Source organism: Mesocricetus auratus, unplaced genomic scaffold (assembly GCF_017639785.1).
Source record: "Mesocricetus auratus isolate SY011 unplaced genomic scaffold, BCM_Maur_2.0 Super-Scaffold_6730, whole genome shotgun sequence".
In the NCBI taxonomy this organism is placed as follows: Eukaryota; Metazoa; Chordata; class Mammalia; order Rodentia; family Cricetidae; genus Mesocricetus; species Mesocricetus auratus.
In genome coordinates this window covers 60,686,872-60,706,922 of record NW_024429184.1, presented here as the reverse complement: position 1 = coordinate 60,706,922, position 20,051 = coordinate 60,686,872, and the positions used below count along the sequence as shown (strand labels likewise).

At 45.4% G+C, this 20,051-nt stretch overlaps 1 protein-coding gene and 1 long non-coding RNA gene across 2 annotated transcripts in view; both read right to left on the bottom strand.

Annotated features, from left to right (window-relative positions):
* Sbspon (somatomedin B and thrombospondin type 1 domain containing) overlaps positions 1–8,059 on the bottom strand; it is a 28,851-nt gene extending 20,792 nt beyond the window's left edge. Inside the window, exon 1 of the mRNA XM_005066768.4 lies at positions 7,772–8,059. Coding sequence (XP_005066825.1) covers positions 7,772–7,985 — 214 coding nt within the window. The 5' untranslated portion in view covers positions 7,986–8,059. The remainder of the gene's footprint in view (positions 1–7,771) is intronic.
* A 1,320-nt stretch (positions 8,060–9,379) lies between these two features.
* On the bottom strand, positions 9,380–19,646 carry LOC121138968. Its single transcript, XR_005875836.1, has 2 exons — positions 19,535–19,646; positions 9,380–9,751 (listed from the first exon to the last, which is right to left on the bottom strand). It is a non-coding gene; the product is annotated as an uncharacterized LOC121138968 (long non-coding RNA).
* Between the last annotated feature and the right edge of the window lie 405 nt (positions 19,647–20,051).

Genomic DNA, 20,051 nt, shown 5'->3' with positions numbered 1-20,051 from the left:
TCTCAGCTGCACACAGCAAACAAGGAGCTAGAGCAGGAAGTTAGGTGGAGCGAGTTGGGTGGTGGTAGTGGCGCTCACCTTTAATCCCTGCACTCAGGAGGCAGAGGCAGGCAGATCTCTGTGAGTTCGAGGCCAGCCTGGTCTACAGAGTGACTACCAGGATAGCCAGAGCTACACAATGACATAGTCTCTCCAGCAAGGCTCTACATCCTAAACTTCCATAACCTCTTCCAAACAGTGTCAGTAGCTGGTGACCAAATACACAAGCCTGTGGGGAACATTTCTATTCAGGCCACTCTCATTTCATATATGATGAAATACAAACTCCTTATTACACATGCACACACACACACACACACACTCCACCTTGGCACCAAGCTTCAACTACGCTACCCCTTTATTCCCTGAACACAGGAAGCATATGAACTCTAGACGCTTAACTGACATTTTGACTTTGTTTAGAATTTCTTCTTGTATTGAGTGTGGCTGAGCACTGATCATCCTACAGTCTCAGTCAAACTAGTTTGTCTTTACAGGCCTTTTCTGTCCATATCTTAAAGTTCATGAGATCTGGCCTCTGCTGGCAATCAAGAGTCTTAATCCTTTCTAGCCCGTTGACATCTCTTGCCAGCAACTCCACTGAGGAAAATTTGATCACACTGTGAATCCCAAGTTTTCATTTGTGTTAATTGAATAAAATTAGCCTTGGGTCAGGAGGATGAGTTAGCAACTAGTTGACAGAAAGTTATCATAGAGCATCAGAGGGCATCCAGGAGAGATAGAGAAATAGGGATTTTGAGAGGGTAGCTTTTTTTGTTTTGGCAGGGCAGAAGGGCATGCTTTTTGGAAGAGAAGGTTTAGCTAGTTGCTACTCAACCTCTCTGAGCTAGCAAGTTTTCACCCCAGCCTTTGAATCTAGAGTCTTATTTATAAATAGAATGATAGAGATTTAGTTAAAACTACTTTTAGAGGCAGCGACAGAGTCAATGCCTGCTGGGACAGAATTCCCACCAAGCTGCAGCCTGAGCGGTCAGGCCACTGCCAGAGAAGCAGACCAGTAACTTGGGAGTTATACTTGCTGACTGAAATAGCAGTAGATTAAGGTATGGCCACTGTGCCAAAGATGAAACAACACACCTCGTCTTGAAAGTACTGAGCTCCATCAATTTTAACATCTGGGGATTGAAATGGCCTTTCCTTTTATTTGATCCCAAATTTTCTCACTCAAGGGTTTCAGCATATAGCAAAAAAATATTCCCTGCCTGTGCCCCTCATGGTCTTTCTGTATCTGTATGTCTCTTGCCTGCTCACTGTGGACTTTTCCCATGGAGTACCGAAGTTCTGGGAGTGTCTTTCTGTGGAGAAAACACCTCCCATCTTAGGCTACCATGGTCTTTCTCTAAGCTGACCACAGCCCTGTGGGTTATGTTAAACCACTATTCTTGGTCTCTAGGTTCCCAGGGGTAATTTTTTTTTAATTTGCTGTTTGGTTGGTTTTGTTTTGAGACAAGATCTCAATGTTTAGCTAGGATGACCTCAGATTCATCATCTAGCTCAAACTGGCCTAATATGGCCATCCTCCTCCTTCAACCACCTGAGTGCTAAGATTATCAGTAGGAACCACTATGATGTCTTCAAAAATAATTTAATTCGTTTCCAGCCAGGTGTTGTGGTGCATGCCTGTAATTCCAGCACTTGGGAGTTGGAGCAGGAAGGTCATAAGTTCATGGGCATCCTCAGTTACATAGTGAATTCAATGCTATCATGGGATACCTGACATCTCAAAAAAAATTCTAATGTTTTTCTTGATGATGCTCTCTTCCACCACCACCTCACAAATTAAACTGCTATCAAGAGAAGAGTCCTTCATTTTGTCAGTACCATGGGGGTCTTTCTCTCTGCTGGGGCATCTTCATCTTGTCCCCATGTAGCAATCTCTCCTGGGTTCATCACGAAGACACACGCATTCTTCTGTCACCCAGCACTGCCTGCTTGTTCTCTGCCATCTAAGAGTCAAAGGCTAAGCGCTCTCCCCTCACATCAAGCTGGCATATCCAGATATCCCTGTGGAATGTTCTTTGCGTACATTACAGCAATAGCCATTTGTTCAGAGCTATTACTTCTTGACAGTCTGTAGAAGGAACACAAAATGGCTCCTTAACCAGCACACGAAAGGCTGGCACATCTCATGTTATTTTACATGCCCGTCATCTTCCTTTTCCTTTCTAGGCATGTACATCCTTTTCTGGGAAGTCTTGTCAAAGCTTTTATGAGACCTGATAAAGTCACATTGACCAATGGAACTATTTGTACCTCAAAAGCCACAGTTTTTTGTTGTTTTGTTTTCCCCTGGTAATAACAGTCATCTACCTCAATAGGTTTTAAAAATAATCTTTTGAGGCATCAGGTTTATGAATTGTAGCAAAACAATGGAATGAGTTACTTTCTTTAACAAGCAGGATTTTAGAGATCATGTAAAAAAGGGGGGGCAGAAAACAAACAAAAATGGCCATGATGCCTTCTTCTAGGTAGCACTTCCAGGACAACTGAGTTCTCAGATGCACTTCTGGGCCCCTCACCTTTTCAGCAATGCCAAAGAACAAACCCAGAGCCTCATATACACTAGACAAGGGCTCTCCCACCAAGCTACATCTACACTCCCCTTTTGTTTCTATTTCTTTACTTTCCAAATTCCTCTCAATAGATACATATTCTACAGTCAAGGACTGTATGCATATTTCTACCTTTCCTCTGGGTTGCTGTAAAGGATCCAATACAGCCCACTACTTATTAGCATGAAGTCCATAGGAACCCAGCTCCTGAGTTAGCAACTTGGGAGAGGCGCTGGACAAGCATAACTTCCACTAAGTTATCCCATGGCAGAGTAACTTGGATCTGGATTTGTCCCTCTTCTGCTGTTTTATATATACCCAAAGGAGATTGTTTTGGTGGTGGTGGTGGTGGTGATGGTGGTTTTGTTTTCTTTTGGGGTGTAGAGTGTCTCTCTGTAGCCCTGGCTGTCCTGGAACTCACTGTATAAACCAGGGCTTCAAACTCAGAGATCCTCCTGCCTCTGCCTACCAAGTGCTGGGGTCAAATGCATATATCACCACCACCACCACCCAGCAACTATTTTATTGTTAACTTATTTTTTGTAGGAAATGAAGAGACTTATGATATATTATTGGTATTAAACCAATGCCACCACCAAAATGTTGTTTTTTGAAATAATTCATTTCAGAATGGATTTCTTTGACGACTCACTTATTCTATAGGTCCCATACATTTTTATTTTACTTGTCCAATAAGGATATTTCTTTCATCTAAGGGTCCCCAGGGTTAGAATAGTTTTTATTTTTACATAAGAGGAAAAAACTTTCAATTTTAAAAAACAAAACCTTTCAACTTAGATAAAGAAATGCAATATTCCATCTCTTTGCCACAACTACCCCAAATGTATTATGGGGATGAAGGAATCAGTGTGCTTAGTCATACAGACACAGTTACACTTTTCATCAAGAGGACATGTCTTCAGGGCAAAGGGCTTCAGAAAGTAAGATAGAGAGCATAACCTTGGGCAAAGAGACTATAGGAGGTGAGGTGATTCTGAGTACTGAGTAACCTGGGACTCTAAAGACTGGAATTTGCAGTATTCAGGAAGGTGTACGTAGTCACTACAGAGTCCATTAAAAGAGGTGTCTGGTAGCAACCTGAGATCAGAAAGCCCTGTGCTCCCAGCCTTCGCTCCACCCTCATTCATGTGAAGTCGGGAGGTAGGAGCCTTGCTCTACCCTCATTCATGTGAAGTCGGGAGGTAGGAGCCTTGCTCTACCCTCATTCATGTGAAGTCGGGAGGTAGGAGCCTTGCTCTACCCTCATTCATGTGAAGTCGGGAGGTAGGAGCCTTGCTCTACCCTCATTCATGTGAAGTCGGGAGGTAGGAGCCTTGCTCTACCCTCATTCATGTGAAGTCGGGAGGTAGGAGCCTTGCTCTACCCTCATTCATGTGAAGTCGGGAGGTAGGAGCCTTGCTCTACCCTCATTCATGTGAAGTCGGGAGGTAGGAGCCTTGCACGCCTCAGCTTTGGTACTTGTAAAATGGTAACACAGGGCAGCTACACTTTTCCCAACACCCTTGAGTGGTCGGATGAGTCTCGGCCTTCAGGACTTCTCTGATCTTAGGCAGACGTGCTATGTAAGATAAACATCAACATATATTTGGCTGTCTTCTCTCCCCAGGGTCCAGGGTAGATTTTTGCAAAAAGAAAAATAGTGGTGCTGGTGACCATACTCAAGACCTACTCACACTAGACAAATGCTCTACCATTAAATTACACCCTGCGAATGTATTTTTGAACTAACTTACTCACATTGGTTTCAGATTTATTCCATAGACCAGGTAGACCTGGGACTTCTGATCCTCTGGCTTCAGCCTCCTGAGTGCTGGGATTTAAGTGTTTGCCACCATGTCTGGGTAGACCGTTGTGGCTTAATATTAACAAGCAGAAATAACTATGCTGTGTATTCCTGAAATTGCTGTGTAAGTGTTATTAACTGAACTATGTAGCAGTGCCCACTGCGGCTGCGAGGTGATGATGGTACAGTTACTACAGGAGAGCCTGCCATATACCAAGTTCTGGGCTTCGTAGGTGTTGCCTGCTAGTAACCACGTGACAGTCCCTGTTGTGTTCTTGTCATTTTCCTTCTACACATGAGATACTTTGAGCCCCAAGAGACTGGCACACATTCTCCAAAGTCATGAGTCCAGTAGATGGCAGGTTAAAGGTTAAACCCAGGATTCTCTGAGTCTAAGGACAAAATCATGGCATTATGGCTACTTCAGATGGAAGGAGATCACAAACAAATAATCAGTATTTGGAGGGAAAATTCCATGAGAATAAAGGCATTCTGCCAAAGAGTTGATCTCACAGGCAGTTTCTAGTTGCAAATTTAGCTCTGGCCAGTGGAGGCAGGCCCACAACAGTCCTGACCCACAGTAAGTCAGCTTGCCCAGGGCTGAGGAGGCTGGGCCTGTGAGCTCCGCCCTGCCCTTGGCTCTTATCCCTAGCTGTAATGCACAAGCAGGCTCAGTCTCACCAAGTAGCCAGCTTCCAGTGGCCTCTATTTCCTTCTTCTCTTCACAGGAAACCAGACTACAGCATGTACCAGCAAGTAGCCTTGTGGGTCTCAAGCCTGCTTCTGTGCACCCTACAAGCTCTCTGCTGACCCCCAGGGAAGTACATTTAGGACTCAGATATGCTTTGAAATCCCACCACACCACTCCCTTTTCCTCCACCTATCGCCCATAACCCTTCCACCAGATTTGCTGTAGAGCTCCTCACGAGATGATAAACTCACTTATCTCCTGAATTTATCCAATAAATCCCCAGTCCAAAATAATTGATTTTGCTATTTCTACATCCCAAGCTAAAATGAGGGCATTGCATTTCTTTGTGGCCAGATAAAGATGGGGGGGGGTTATTTAGCCTAGCACTGCCAGGTCTCTTAGAAACCATTGAGTCAGGTGTGGTAGGACACACCTTTAACCCAGCACTCCAGAGGCAGAGGCAGGAGGATCTCTGAGAGTTTGAGGCCAGCCACATTTACATAGCAAGTTCCAAGTACAGCAGGAAATTCCTCTCACTATATTCCCCTGGGCTTGCCATGCCTCTGGAGAGCCTGATCTGGATATCCGGTTGTGTTCACAATCTGCCATGTTCACTCTGTTAGCTTCAGGGGCACGCAGAAGCACCCTGACCTCCAGAGGCAACTAGACAGAGATGTCATGAGACTTCCTACAGGTATTCTAGGTGTTTCTTCCAGACTGTCTTCCAGATTACCTGTTTTTTGGAAATAGTCCCCTCCCCCACCTAGTTTCACTGCCTAGGACCTCAGAAAGCATTAAATGGAACATTCCGGAAATAGTAAAGTTTCACATGGATGCAGTTCCAAATAACATGAGACCTCACACTGCTCTGCTACTGTGCTCCTTTCAGAATATGACTCATCCGCTGTTCATGACGTCAGTGCTGTGCACACCGCCTGCCCACAGCCGTGAAGTAAGTTGCCCTCTCAGTGAACGCAGCCACTGTGGTAATGTTATGGGGCTTTATTTCACTGAAATAGAACCATGAAGTGCAGAAGTAAAAACACAAAAGTACTAGAACGGGCTGGAGAGATGGCTCAGAGGTTAAGAGCACTGACTGCTCTTTCAGGGGTCCTGAGTTCAATTCCCAGCAACCACGTGATGGCTCACAACCATCTACAATTCAATCTCGTGCCCTCTTCTGGCACGTAGGTAGAATACTGTATATGTAATAAATAAATAAATCTTTAAAAAAAAGGTGTGCACAAAAGTACTAGAACATAAAACATGAAAGGGAGATGAACCCTGGTACTGCTCAAAAGGACATACAGAAAAAAGCAGAACAAAACATGGCGTCAGGCATGCCCCACTCATCAAGGAAAGTGTCCCCCAGGGTAAGAGGGAACCAACTCTACTGTTACATGTGGGTTCTTGTGTTTCTGGGTGCACGGTGACTTCCCAGGGAGCAGAGACTGCATCTGCAGTGCCATTTCATCCTTGTGCTTGCCAAACCGTAGGCTACAGGAACTCCATACTTAACATGTAGGTGGAAGAGTGGTTTCAGAGCCAAATTCTGGCGAGATGGCGTTGCTGAGTTATTCAACTGGCTGAGACACACAGTTTAAGGTGCTGTCAGGGTTATAGTAACTGCATTTCCTGAATAATTGACTTTCCCAGCCTCCTTTACTCTGAGGCAAGGCGTCCTGGGACAGGAAAAAAACACATATGAAAAAGGGCATCCCTATCCACAGGTAAATACTTAGTCCTCAGTCAGTAAATCGGCTGTGGTCTTCCTGTATCAGGTCTGCATGACTGGCCTGCCTGGGGGCTGACAGGCTCTTAGCAGAGGCAAGAGAGGCCTTGTTCCTGGATCCTGTGGGCCCTCTCCCCAGAAGATGCTGAGGACACGAGTGAGGACCAATGTCATGTGATTGGCAACAAGCAGGCTGCTTCTGTTTCCAGAGCTGACTTCTTCGGCAGCGTTTGTTTTTCAGGATTGCATTCCCCTTTACCTTTAAATTCAACTAAACCAGCGTTGTTGACTGAACCCTGAACTGAGATGCTATGGGGAACTTAAATGAGAAAACGCCTCGCTCTAAGGAAAGCTGGTCGATGAAAACACTGGAGACCTGAGACCTGAGGCGGGAACATCCTAAGGACAGTTCTGGAGCGCATGGAAACCCTCCTCACCAGAGGCCGCAGTATCCATATTGGAACCCTCCGCCAAACACACAACCTCTGAGAGCCTTAAGCCCTCACCTCACCCCCCAAGGACAAGCTTAGCACAAAGTGGGCTAGTCACACCTTCCTGTTTGTTCCCATCACCCTTCTTGAACTCCAAACTCGATCTATGAGGCGGACAGGATAAGTATAGTGAAGGCTGGCCCAGAGACACACCCTGAAAACTGTCCGCAACACCCTTCCAGGCCCCAGGTGACTCTATGCAGCTGGAGTTCTTGAGTCACAGAATTCATCCCCAGAGGTGGCCTACAAAAGGAGATGTTAAGTGAAGAGGACCCAGAAACCTAGGGACCCAGCTGGGGGTACTGGGATTGGGAGGCTGAGACCGGCCTGGACTAGAAGCAATCAGAAGACTCCTGGCTTCTAGTGGTCCTGCGCCCTGCCTTCTGCTCGACGGCTGGGGTGTACAGGGCTTGTGGCCCCTCCCCGGGCCCAGCCACCCACCTGGACACGCCCTGTCGTAGTCGAAGCAGCAGTCCCCGGTGAGCCGGCAGGCTTGATCGCAGAAGCACGTTCCGTAGACCCTGTCCACCCTCCAGCCGCGAGCGAAGCAGGCTGGGTCCCGACCAGGGCAGCAGCGCCCGGCCTCTGTGCAACCAGCCAGGGCCCCGGGCCACAACCGTGCCAGTGCGCACAGCACCATCCACAGGGTCCTCATGGCCAGAGCTGCCGTGGCACCTGCGACCCGACCCAGCCTGAGCCTCCTGCCGGCGCTCAGCTCCTCCGACAGCTACAGCCCCCGCCCCCGGCCCTCCGCCTTTCCGCGCCGCCCCTCGGCCGCCCTGGCTGCACGCCCGGCGGGTTCTGGGCGGGTGGCGGGCTCTGGGCGGGTGGCGCTCGGGCCCAGGTGGGACGAGCCTCCGCTCCCGGCCGCCAGCCCGCAGTGCCCAGCCAGCTCCGGCCCGGCCCGGAGAGCCACCAAGCAGGTGCTCACTGGCGCGCAGCTGGCCCGGTTGGCCACTTTTCCCGGCTCCAAACTCTGCCTCTTCAGTTTTGAAGCCAGTGCGTGTGTGCACCCCAAAGCCATCCAGAGCACCCGGGAGCCCTAGTTCGCTCTAGAAAGTCCTCAGGAGGTTTTTCCCAAACTACTGCTTTACCAACTCTCGAAGGCTCTGCCGGGCACACAGGAGCCAACAGTATCTTCCTGTAACATTTTAAAGCGACCTTTTCTCCGCCAGGAAAATGCCACTTCGCTCCACTTAAGGGACAAATAAATGAATAGGAAGGAAATGATGGAGTAGAAACTGTGCCCTGCTTTCTGTCAAAGCTGATTTTCCCAAGGGAACCCTCACCAATACTATTTTTAAAAATAACTTGCACTCTAAAGTGTTTGTCTGATGCTGGAAGTTTTTATTTGTTTGCACTGCTCGCTAGTTCTTGCGGTGCTGAGGATGGAACCCAGACCCTGTCCAGTACAAGGCCCTACCTCTAAGCGACATCGCGCCCCCAGCTTAGCTCGGGCTGTCCTGAAAATTACGATATAGATCTGGCTGACCTCGAACTCACTCAGAACCGCTTGCCTCTGCCTCCCAAGTACTGCAGTTAAAGGTATACACCAACCACTATGCCCGACTTCGCCCCCAACTTTTTAGATGCGTTCTTTCTTTCCTCTAAATAATAATAAACTTTCTACACTTTATTCGTCCAAATTTATTCTAGAAATTCCAATTTTCCTTTGTGACTTAAATCATTTAATTGGCATAATTTTTGGAAAGAAACATTTTCCATGTCTGAGAACTTAAGGAATCAAATTAAATTTGGAATCTACTTTCTTCCTCCTTCATATGCGGCCTTCTCAAAGTGGAATTTATGTCATGGGTGAGAAAAGTAATGACAGTTAAAATTCTAAACTTGACTACAAATGTGGTAAAGCTATTCAGCAGCCAGCATAAACATCAAGCAGCTGTGATATGCAAAACAACTACATTGTAAGGGTTATATCTGATAAGCCCTAATCTTAGATTACTTTGACCAATGTAGAATGCAAGCTTCGTTGATTGTCCAAAGAAAATATACTCCAAAGGAAAAAAAAAAAGAAAAAGAAGAAGAAAATCTTTCTTTGTGAGTTTATATAAGTAAGTTCTCAGCATTAGAAAACTTTTTTTTTTTGTTTTCCTTTCTGGCAAGTCTCTGTTCCTTTAAAGTTTAAAGAAATAATATGTTCTTTGTGGTTTTAGTCCTTGATAGTTGGAACTAAATAGTCTTGCCAACAGATCACGCCCTCTGCTTTCCTCCTGTTGCAGGTTTTATTAGCAGGTCTGTAGCAACACATTCATGTAATTTATCTTCTAGCCTTCTCTAGTTGCTCTTCTTCGTGGGATGCCTCTGGGCAGATACTTCTGTGATGCCATAAGAATCTGGACAGGTGCCAGGAAGGTGTAAAAAGCAAACAACCCACTGAATGGTTCATTTTCCAGAGTAAAGCTGAAATGAAACGGTAACAGAAAAGCGGGGCTGGGAGATGGCCGAGAGGGGAAGGGCGCGCTTGCTGTTCTTCGTGAGGACCCAGGTGTGGTTCCCAGCACCCACCTGTGTGGCTGACCGCTGCCTGCAGCTCCAGTGGGCAGAGGATCAGACACCCTCTTCTGGCCCCAGAGGACACAGACACACGCACACGCTCTCACACACACATACACACCAGAGAAGCAAACAGCAGAATGTCAAATGCTTGCTCAAATACCACATCTTCGCTCCCTTTGGTCCTTATGCACAGACAAAAGCAAAAGTCGAAAGGAAAAAGGCTTGAAGCAGACAGGAGCTGCAGTGCAGCAGGAGCTGCAGTGCGGGCTCGAGCACGTGTCAGTCATGAACAAGGCCCTGGGTTCTGCCTTCAGCAGTGCTCTGCCCCACAAGTTTTGAGTCCACACTGAAGACACGAGCTTTGAATGTAGGAAGGAATTGGGTCCAGCTTTGGTTCTCCCATCCCTGACAACTGCCTCAGTATCTTCATCTCACACAGAATCCAATCTGATCTCCAGGAGAAGCCCACAGGAGATCCCATGACAGGTGTAAACCGGGCACAAATCGGGTGCTAAGCATCTATGGTGACAATGTCCACTCCCCACCCTACTTTTAGGCTAAAGGCAAGAAAAAGACAAATGTAGCTTTATTGGTTTAGATACCCAGGAAAGCACAAAGTTTAAAATTAAAAAAAGGAAGAAAACCACTAATGAATGATTATGACTTAAAGCGAACAAAGGGGAGCTTGTCTCTGATAACACTTAAAGACTCTCACAGTGTCAAGTACAAGCTAGCACTGCCTTGAAGGCATCAAGACTAGCCTTCCCTAGGAATCCACAGACACTTCTACAGGGCAACGTGAGGGACAGCAACATTTAAAGCAAAGGTGTTCACATTCTCACTGGAAACTGGATGCAGTCAGACACAATAGTGTCTCACGTTGTTCACCATGCTGTGTGGATATTTGAAGGATAGAAATCTCCTTGACCATCATGTGGATGAACAGGAAGTAATCCAGTGCACCTTTAAAGACTTCCTCTCTTGTTTTGAGGAAAATTACAGAGGGAAACTGAGACCTAGCTGTTCCATCAGATTCTAGGACGCAGAAATGTTAAGGCTTCTCTACCTGCATGGCCCCACTAGCCCATGTATAACTGTGAAGCAAATATCTCCCTCATCTAATAGCTGAGGGACACATTAGGCACGCATCTAATTAGTGACTAAACAGGCCACAGACCAAAATCACCCTTTCCACAGAACTAAAGCTTCTTTCATAACTTACAGCTTCTTGGATGGGATAGTAAAGAAGACAGTAATGGAAAATAGAGGTGGGTAACACTGGGAAGTATTTATTGAATACTGTAACTGGGTATATGGAAATAAAAATACCAATGATTTCTTAAGAGGCTGGAATGCATTTAAAATGTAAGCTTTGGGGGTCCAGGAGATGGCTCAGCAGATAGGGATTATACTCACTGTAAACTTCAGGCTTGCACACATACATGAACACATGTATACACACACACACACATACACACACACTGTGGCAAAAAATTAAAGGTTTGAATTCTTACTCGTGAAAACTGAATGAAGACTTTTATCAAAAAGCATCCAGGGTGCTATGAAAGGAAATCTCTTGAGGTTAGGTGACAAATAGGATAGGTAACACAGTTTGGGGCAATTTGTCAGAGCACTTCATGGATTTCTGTGACATATTTTATTGAATACCAGATGTCTTTGACTATAAGTTGTGGGGTTTTTTTTGTCCTAAGAGAAAAAAATTTAAAAAAACCAAACCAAAAAAATACCACAACCTGACACCCAACTCACTATCAACTGTCAATTAAATTATGATGCACACATATTATAGGAGGGACTTCAGTTTCAGAGATGAATGTACTTTGTGTATCAATATCAGCCACATGGCTATTGAAGACTTTCTCTTCTTCTGAAGGCAGCAACCTATTACTAGTTTCCTTTGCTGGGAAGCATTTTTGTTGTGGTTGTTGTTTTGGTTTGTCTTGGTAATTTAAGGTCTTTGTTTTTCTTGCTTTCTGCTTAAAGCCTAGGCGTTGTAGCCCGGGCAAGTCTGGAAGTTACTGTATAGCCCAACCTGGGCTGACACTCCTGCCAGCTCTCCTGCCCAAGCCTCCCAACTTTAGGGACAATACACATGAGCCACCACACCTTGTTTGGAAGCTTTCTAATTTCATGAAGTCTCCACATACATACTTTTTTTAAGACATAATTTTATCATGTAGCCATGACAGTTCTGGAACTCAGTATGTATGTCATGCAAGTTCTCAGGCTTTTGCCTACCAAATGCTGACACTGTAGGCAGGCACCACCAACCCAGACATAATTCTTGCTATTATTTCCCAAGCTACTGAGGTCCTTTTAAGAGTCCTTTCCTGCCGAGCATTGGTGGCACACGTATTTAATCCCAGCACTCGGGAGGCAAAGGCAGGCGGATCTCTGTGAGTTCGAGACCAACCTGGTCTACAAGAGCTAGTTCCAGGACAGCCTCCAAAGCCACAGAGAAACCCTGTCTCAAAAAAAACAAAAAACAAAAAAAGAGTCCTTTCCTGTTACCAGCCTACAATTGACACCACCAGAGAAGCTAGGAAACGAAGAGGACCCTAACCATGGCTTCTCATGGTAACCAAGAGAAGGGGAAAGGGACAAGATCTCTTGAGTAAAATGGGAGCAAGAGGGGAGGGAGTTAGGAGAAAGAGAAGGGGAGAAGAGGAGGTGAGAGGAAGACATGAGGGAGTATGAAGATTGAGTCAGGGGAAGAATAGAGGAGAGAAGAAAAGAGATACCATAATAGAGGGAGCCATTATAGGTTTAAAGAGAAATATGGCACTAGGGAAATGTTCAGAGATCTACAAGGGTGACCCCAACTAGCAATCTAAGCAATAGTAGAGAGGCTACCTTAAATGCCCTTCCCCTATAATGAGATTGATGACTACCTTATATGCTATCCTAGAGCCTTCATCCAGTGATTGATGGAAGCAGAGGCAGACACTCACAGCTAAACACTGTACGGAACTCCTGGAATCCAGTTGTAGAGGAAGAGGAGTGATGAGCAAAGGGGTCAAGACCAGGCCGGAGAGACCCACAGAAACAGCTAACCTGAACAAAGGGGAGCTCAAGGACCCCAGACTGATAGGACCGACCCAGACCCCCTGAACATGGATGTCAGTTAGAAGAGCTGGGCCATCTATGGGGCTTCTGGTAGTGGATCGGTATTTATCCTTAGTACATGAGTGGACTTTGGGAGCCCAATCCACATAGAAGGATACTCTCTCAGCCTAGACACACGAGGGAGGGTCTAGGCCCTGCTCCAAATGATATGAGAGACTTTGAAGATCCCCCATGGAAGGCTTCACCCTCCCTGGGGAGCAGAAAGGGAATGAGATAGGGGGTTGGTAGGAGGCAGGGGAGGAGGGGAAGGAGAGGGAACTGGAACTGACATGTAAAACAAGCCTGTTTCTAATTTAAATTTAAAAAAATTTTTTAAAAGAGTCCTTTCCTGGATCTGCATCTCAACATGCTCACATGCTCGACATCTCCCTCTAGCAGTTTAGTACATGCAAACCTCCCATAAAGGTCCTTGGTTCATTTTTAATTATATTGATTTTTGTTAAGGTTTTGTTAAGGAGATCTTCATTCTCCTTCTCACAGATATTTTCCCCAGCACCATGAAAGTCACACTTACACAGAGCCAAATCAACCTGCTACATTCTGACTTTAGTTCCTGTGCTACTGAAGTAAAGCTCAACTGGTTAACATATATATTTGGGTTTTTTGAGACAGGCTTTCTTTGTGTGTATCCCTGGTTGTCCTGGAACTTGCTCTGCACACCAGGCTGGCCTGGGACTCACAGAGTTTGCCTGCCTCTGCCTCCAGAGTTCTGAGATGAAAGACAGGTACCACAGCCACCCAGCTCAACTGGTTAATATTTTTAAAGTACTGGGGCTCTGCCACTGAGTCACATCCCTGGCCTTTACTTTTCTTATATTATGCGCTTATTTTACGTGTGTTTGTGTCAAGCAGGGGACATGAGTATCATGGCACATGCATGGGGGTAGCAAGACCAGCCTCATGCGATGCCTCTGCTTTCTGTCCACCATGAGGATCCAGAGGATTGAGCTTGAGTTGCCAGGATTGGTGGAAAGTGTCCTCACTCAATAAGTCATCCAGCTGGCTCCTAGCCCTTGTACACTTTTGGGGAGGGAGTTGTTTGTTTGCTTGCTTTTTGCTTTTAATTGATATAGTATATCACTGTGTAGCTTAGGATGGCTTGTCATCCTTTGCCTCTGTCACCCGAATATGGAATTAGATGCACATACTGCCACCACAGCAGGTGTGTTTCTTTCCATTCTATTGAAGTCTTTTTATTTGCGCCATCTGTGTCTGCTCTTTCCATGAATCCCACAGGACAGTCCCTTTAGAAAGGATTATTCCTGTGATTCAATTGGAAGTGAATTTCTGAGATCTATGGCTCTCTACAGTGTAAACCCGGTGAGTCAGAGGTCCTCTCTGGTAACTGGAGCTGTAGTGGGACAGTCTGGTAACTGTTGACTCCTACAGGCTCTGTGCCCCAGAATGACAACACTGAAGCCACAGGGGCCTTGGTTGGTGCTTCTTCTTTAGAGCAGTCAACATGCTAGGGTTTAGCCTAATGGCCATAAAAAGACTCACATACTAGTGTGTGGAGTGTAGTTTTTTTCCTTGCCAGTCACCCGGGCCCTGCTGCATTGTCTGAACCCCCAAACAACTCACAGGACACTTTATTAATTATGGGGCATCCATCTTCAGCCCATAGGCCACAGTGTGTCTGGAATACATCTCAGCAAAGCAGAAAGTTTCAAACTGTCCATCTGCATTGGCAGTCTGTCAGTCATTTTTCTGTGTCCTGCTGAAAGTCTGGCAGACTCTTCCATGAAGCAGGAACCCTTTTAAGACTGTCCAAATTCAGTAGTACTTTTCTGTGGGTCCTGTATGTCCAGTTTATACAGCAACAGTCAAACAGTCTAGGCAAGAGCAGTTTCTTGCCCAAATGGCTAATCTTGCCATGTTGAAAGCAAACTCCATAACAAGTTTCTTCGATGTCCATCTTCCTCTCAGACATAATTAGTGCTGCCAGGAGCAGACATTTCTCATTGTCAAGAAAAAGCCTAAACCATTTTAAATGCCATTTTCTGAAGGTCTTTGAAAAGTTTGAAGACTATCTATCTATCTTAAATATACCTCTTTATCTAGAAAACCTAACTAACCTAACTATAAATTCTACTATAAGTAACTATCTATAATCTGTATTTAATTATGCATTACATTTTAAAAGATCAGTATAAGCACAATACTTAATCAAGAGGAGAAATATACACATCACAAAATTCACCTTGAATTTGTATCAATAAATGAAAAAACATACCAATACAAAGTTTTCATTTCCAGACCATAATTTCCTTTTACCTTTAAAAAGAGATTGATAGTGATCATTAATCAATTATAAGCAGCCCCATTCAAATGAAAACAAAGATTTATAAACAATATGGGAATTTGGACGTTGCTCACTCGAAACTGCTTCCTGCTGATAGGGGCGCTATCCATACCATGGGGATCATGACAAAACTCATAAACCTGGCTAAGTCATTGTTTTTGTAAGGTTGCATCTTAGCTGTTTTAGCTGTTGAATCACTTGGGCCCCAACGTTTCAGTGGAACTTCAGGTGAGTGTCCAGGTAGCAAGATGTCTCTGTCAATCCTAGTGTTTATATATTATCCTTCTGTGGTCTTTGATGGAGTTGAAGGCAGATAGTTATAATCATAGTTTTCCTTAGTTATGATAAAAGGTAAGTTACATATAAGACTTTAGACTCACAAAGATAGGATAGATGATATTTTCTTTAAATCTTAATAAACGTTAATGGACTAAAAATTGTAACTATAGTCCTTACTTGATAACTGTTCTGTTACATATAATTTGACTCTGTTAAAGTCAAAACCTTTCTTTTTATTTAGACAGAAAAGAGGAGATAATGGGAGATGTCATTCTGAAATCTGTGTCTTATTGGTTGTTGAATAAAGAAAGCACTGTTGGCCAATAGGGAAGCAAGATAGGTGGGACTAGGAGTCGAGGAGGATTCTGGGAAAGAGAGGCAGAGAGAGACACCAAGTAGCCTCCAGAGGAGTAAGAGGTCCAGACCCTTTCTCCGGTAAGAGAAATACTTAGATTAACAATTATGGGTTAAATACTTAAATTAGAGCTAGCCAGTAAGAAACCAAGCAAACGGCCAACAGCTTTATAATTAATAAAGTGTCCTGTGAGTTGTTTGGGGGTTCAGACAATGCAGCAGGGCCCAGGTGACTGGCAAGGAAAAAACCTACACTCCATACTAGTGCCCACATAACTCCAGAAAAAGTGAAAAGGAAGGCACACAAAATGCTTACCAGCAGACCCTTCAAGTAATGTTCCCTAGTGAAGCCAACCCCAAAGACTTGAGGATATAGCTCAGTCATAAGGTGACTGCTGTGCAAGCTCAAGGACCTGAGTTTGGCCCCCAAGCACCCACTAAAAGGCCAAGTGTAATGGTGGACACACAATCCTTGAGATGGGGTGGAGATGGGCAGATCGTGTTGCCTAGTTAGTCCAGCCTAACTGGGAAGTCCCACATTTAGTGAGAGCCCCCAAAATAAGGTGGAGATGCCAACCCTGGCCTCTACGTTCATGTTCACACACACTCACTCACACACACACTCACACACTCACACACACCTCGTACCCACTCCTGCCACCCAAATCAACCCTAAGCCTAACTGAGGCTCATGGGGGAATTTCTCTCAGTGGGTAGATGGTGACAAGAAGTAAGGAATGTGTTCCAGTTTTACTGTCGTAGTCAAACAAAGGCTCACACAGTCAGGGTCTCCTGAGGAAAAAATGAAGGACTAGAAAGTAAAAAATGCTCCCAGTTGCAATTGGGCAAGTTGTTGTTGTAACCTTTTTATCACACTACCTCACATGTCAATAAGAGTTCATTCTGATCCCCACATCAAAATAGCTTCAGTGCCAAAGAGCAATAGCCCGTATCAGTCTGGAAAATGAGCTCCTTCAAACCAATACTGCACACACACAGCAAACACAGCCTCCAGGTTCCGATGGGCTTGTCTGCTCACAAGATGCTCAGTAAACATGGCTACTTGGGGCTTTTGCTGTGGTTAATAGACTGATCAGACATTGGTTGGGTTAAAGCTGGCTAAGGCTGTAAATCTCTATGCAGAGGGACCTCTGTTGTAAGATGCGTCTAGCAGCCACAGGCCAGAAACAATGATGCTTTATTGAAACACACTGAGCCTTTTTGGCCTGTCATCTGTTACTAGATGCAAAATACAGACAGGGTGGTTTAAAAAGAATAGATGCTCACTTTGCTCACAGACCTGGGACATCCGTGAGCAGAGCACCTGCATCTGCCCAGCTGCACCATACCCTGAAGGAACACATAAGACCATGTGACTGAGCAAGCGGAATAGAGAGCTCATTTTACAATGAAGTCATTCTGAGATACCCCATTGGTTCATTACTCTATAAAGAAGCTCGATGATCTGAGTCCTCCCAAAGGTCAGACTTGTTAGCACGTCGCCCTGGAACTTTGGGGAACACATGCAACCAGAGCATGTACCAGGATCAGCTATCCTTCCTCTCAAGCCAGGGACACAGATGCAAGTCGCTGTAGCAAATCAAAGCTGAGAGACCCACAGGCCTAACTTAAATCATCTCGGCCTTTACAGAAACTGTCTGCAGGCCCCTAGTCAATTTGCCCAGCTCTAAGGCTCTGTCATTCAAATACACATCACAGTTTGTGAGCTACAGTGCCACGGGTAAGGGGTTCACGGAAAATGAGATTCTGAAACTTTAAAAGGTGCAGCCAGAATACTCATGCCAGCAAACACTATTGACTGTGGCAAAGCTGTGTACAGTGCCAAGATATGCCCTGTGCTGCTCGGAAATTCTTTGGAATTATAAGCAAAAGCTGAAAAACGCAAAGGAGAAAATCATCTGGTTGACATTAAAGAAGATGCGTAATTTTGCTCCTTTTACGGTAAAATAGCCTCTGATCTGCACCAGGAATCTTTATAGAAAAATTGTTCTTTCTTCCTACACGAAAACTCTGTGTCAGCAAAGGGCACAAAGTCCTAAGAGGGGGCTGAATGAGCCAGAGAGAAATGTGCCCCTTTGGGGAGAGGAATGTTCCTACTCCATTTATTTCAAACAGGCAAGTGGGAAGTGAGGGCACTCCCTGCCCAAGCAGGCGGCCCTGTGTGGGTGTGGAGGCGTTCATAGCTGTGACCTTGAACCTAGACATTTGCTTGAAAGAAAACATGTTCTTTGCACGCTAAGCCTCCAAATTCTCATATTGAGGAAAATGGAGCTACTTTGTGTTAAGGCCTATCTGGCCCCGAGGATCTACACTAGCTCTTAATGTATCATATCTGGAGTTGTTGGGTAGAGTTACTATCTATTCTTCATAGCAGAGGGGGCTGTGATTGTTCTCGTTATATTAATGTGCAGAGCAGAGACACTCAGATCAGCTCTAATTGTATAATTAATGACTTGCTATCAACATTTCATAGACCACAGAGGCCCATGTCTACTTCCAGTATTGGGGAGGCAAAGACAGGCAGATCTCTGAGTTTCAGGACAACTTGACAGAGTGAGTCCCAGGCTAGCTGGTGCTGTATAGTGAAACCTTGTCTCAAAAAAAAATGGAGACTGGAGGGATTGCTAAGAAATTAAGAGTGCTTGTTACTCTTGTGTAGGGCTGGGTTCGATTCCCATCACACACACTATGAATGACAGCCATCCATAGCTCCATTTCCAGGAGATCTGACTTCCATGGACACCAGACATGCTGTTAGTGAACATACATACACAGAGGGAAAACATTCATTCACATAAAATAAAACAGATACATCTAAAATATTTTTAAAAATTAGAATCACATAAGCATTGTATAATTAGTAAGGAATGGGGCAGAGACTACTGGAAGGCCAAGGGTGGGAAGCCATATAGTCTACAACTGTTTAAGGTCTGAAAATGTAGAGTAATTGAGAGGATTGAGTTGGAGGGTGGGAGAAATGGGTTCTAAAGCTGACTCTGTTGTTCCCCTTGAGTGTTACTTGGAACGTTTAGCAAACTCTGCAGGTCTCAGTTTTCTGCACTGTAAAGTAGGGACAACAAAACCTATCTCAAAACAACACACACGGGTGTGTGCGCGTGTGCATACACACACACACAGATAAAACAGATCTCTCGAGGATGAAGTAAAATTGCACCTGTGACAGTGCTTTGTAAGCATTGCTGTGTCTTGTCACTGTTAATGTCTCTATATTAAAATCTGTTCGTACCCTGGTGTCATAACGTATGTAGGAACATACACCAGAGGCAGACTGATTGAATGGGTAAGGCAGGGTCTTGCTGTGTGGCTCAGATGGGTCTTAAATGTCCAAATCCTCCTGTTTCAGCCTCGCAGGGGGTGGATTTACAAGTGTGTGAAGCCTCACTTAGATAACTTCAAAAAACTTCTTAAGAGTTGTGTGTGTGTTTGTTGCATGTGATGTGGTGTGTGTGTGTGTGTGTGTGTGTGTGTGTGTGTGTGTGTGCGCGCGCGCGCGCGCGTGCAGGTCTCTCACAAAGGCTCTGTGCTGTGGAGGTCAGAGGTCAGCTCTTGCCATCAGTCCTCACCTTCTGCCTTGTTTGAGATGGGCTTCTGTTCTTCCGCACCTTGTGTGTGCCAGGCTCACTGGCCCTCGGGTTCCTCTGTCTCCATTTCCCTTCCTACTGTGCCCCGGGTCACGTGGTTCTGAGGGCTACAGCTGTGTGCACAGTGCCCCGGGTCACGTGGGTTCTGAGGGCTGCAGCTGTGTGCACAGTGCCCCGGGTCACGTGGGTCTGAGGGCTACAGCTGTGTGCACGGCCCCGGGTCACGTGGGTCCTGAGGAGTCAAGCTCAGCCCCTCACACTTGCCCTGCAAGTTCTGTAGTCACTGAGTCATTTCTCCATCCCTGGGAGATTTAAATGCAAACTTTGTACATTGGTTTAGGAAATGCAATATGTCGCCTTTTAGTAAACTTAAAAGGATAAAGTTTTTACCCTTTTAAAGAAAGGGAAAAATGCACGCAGATGTTTGCTATCCAGCCCAAGCAGGTCTCAGACATGCAATCCTTTTCCCCTGCCCTTCCGAGAACTGAGATCACAGGCA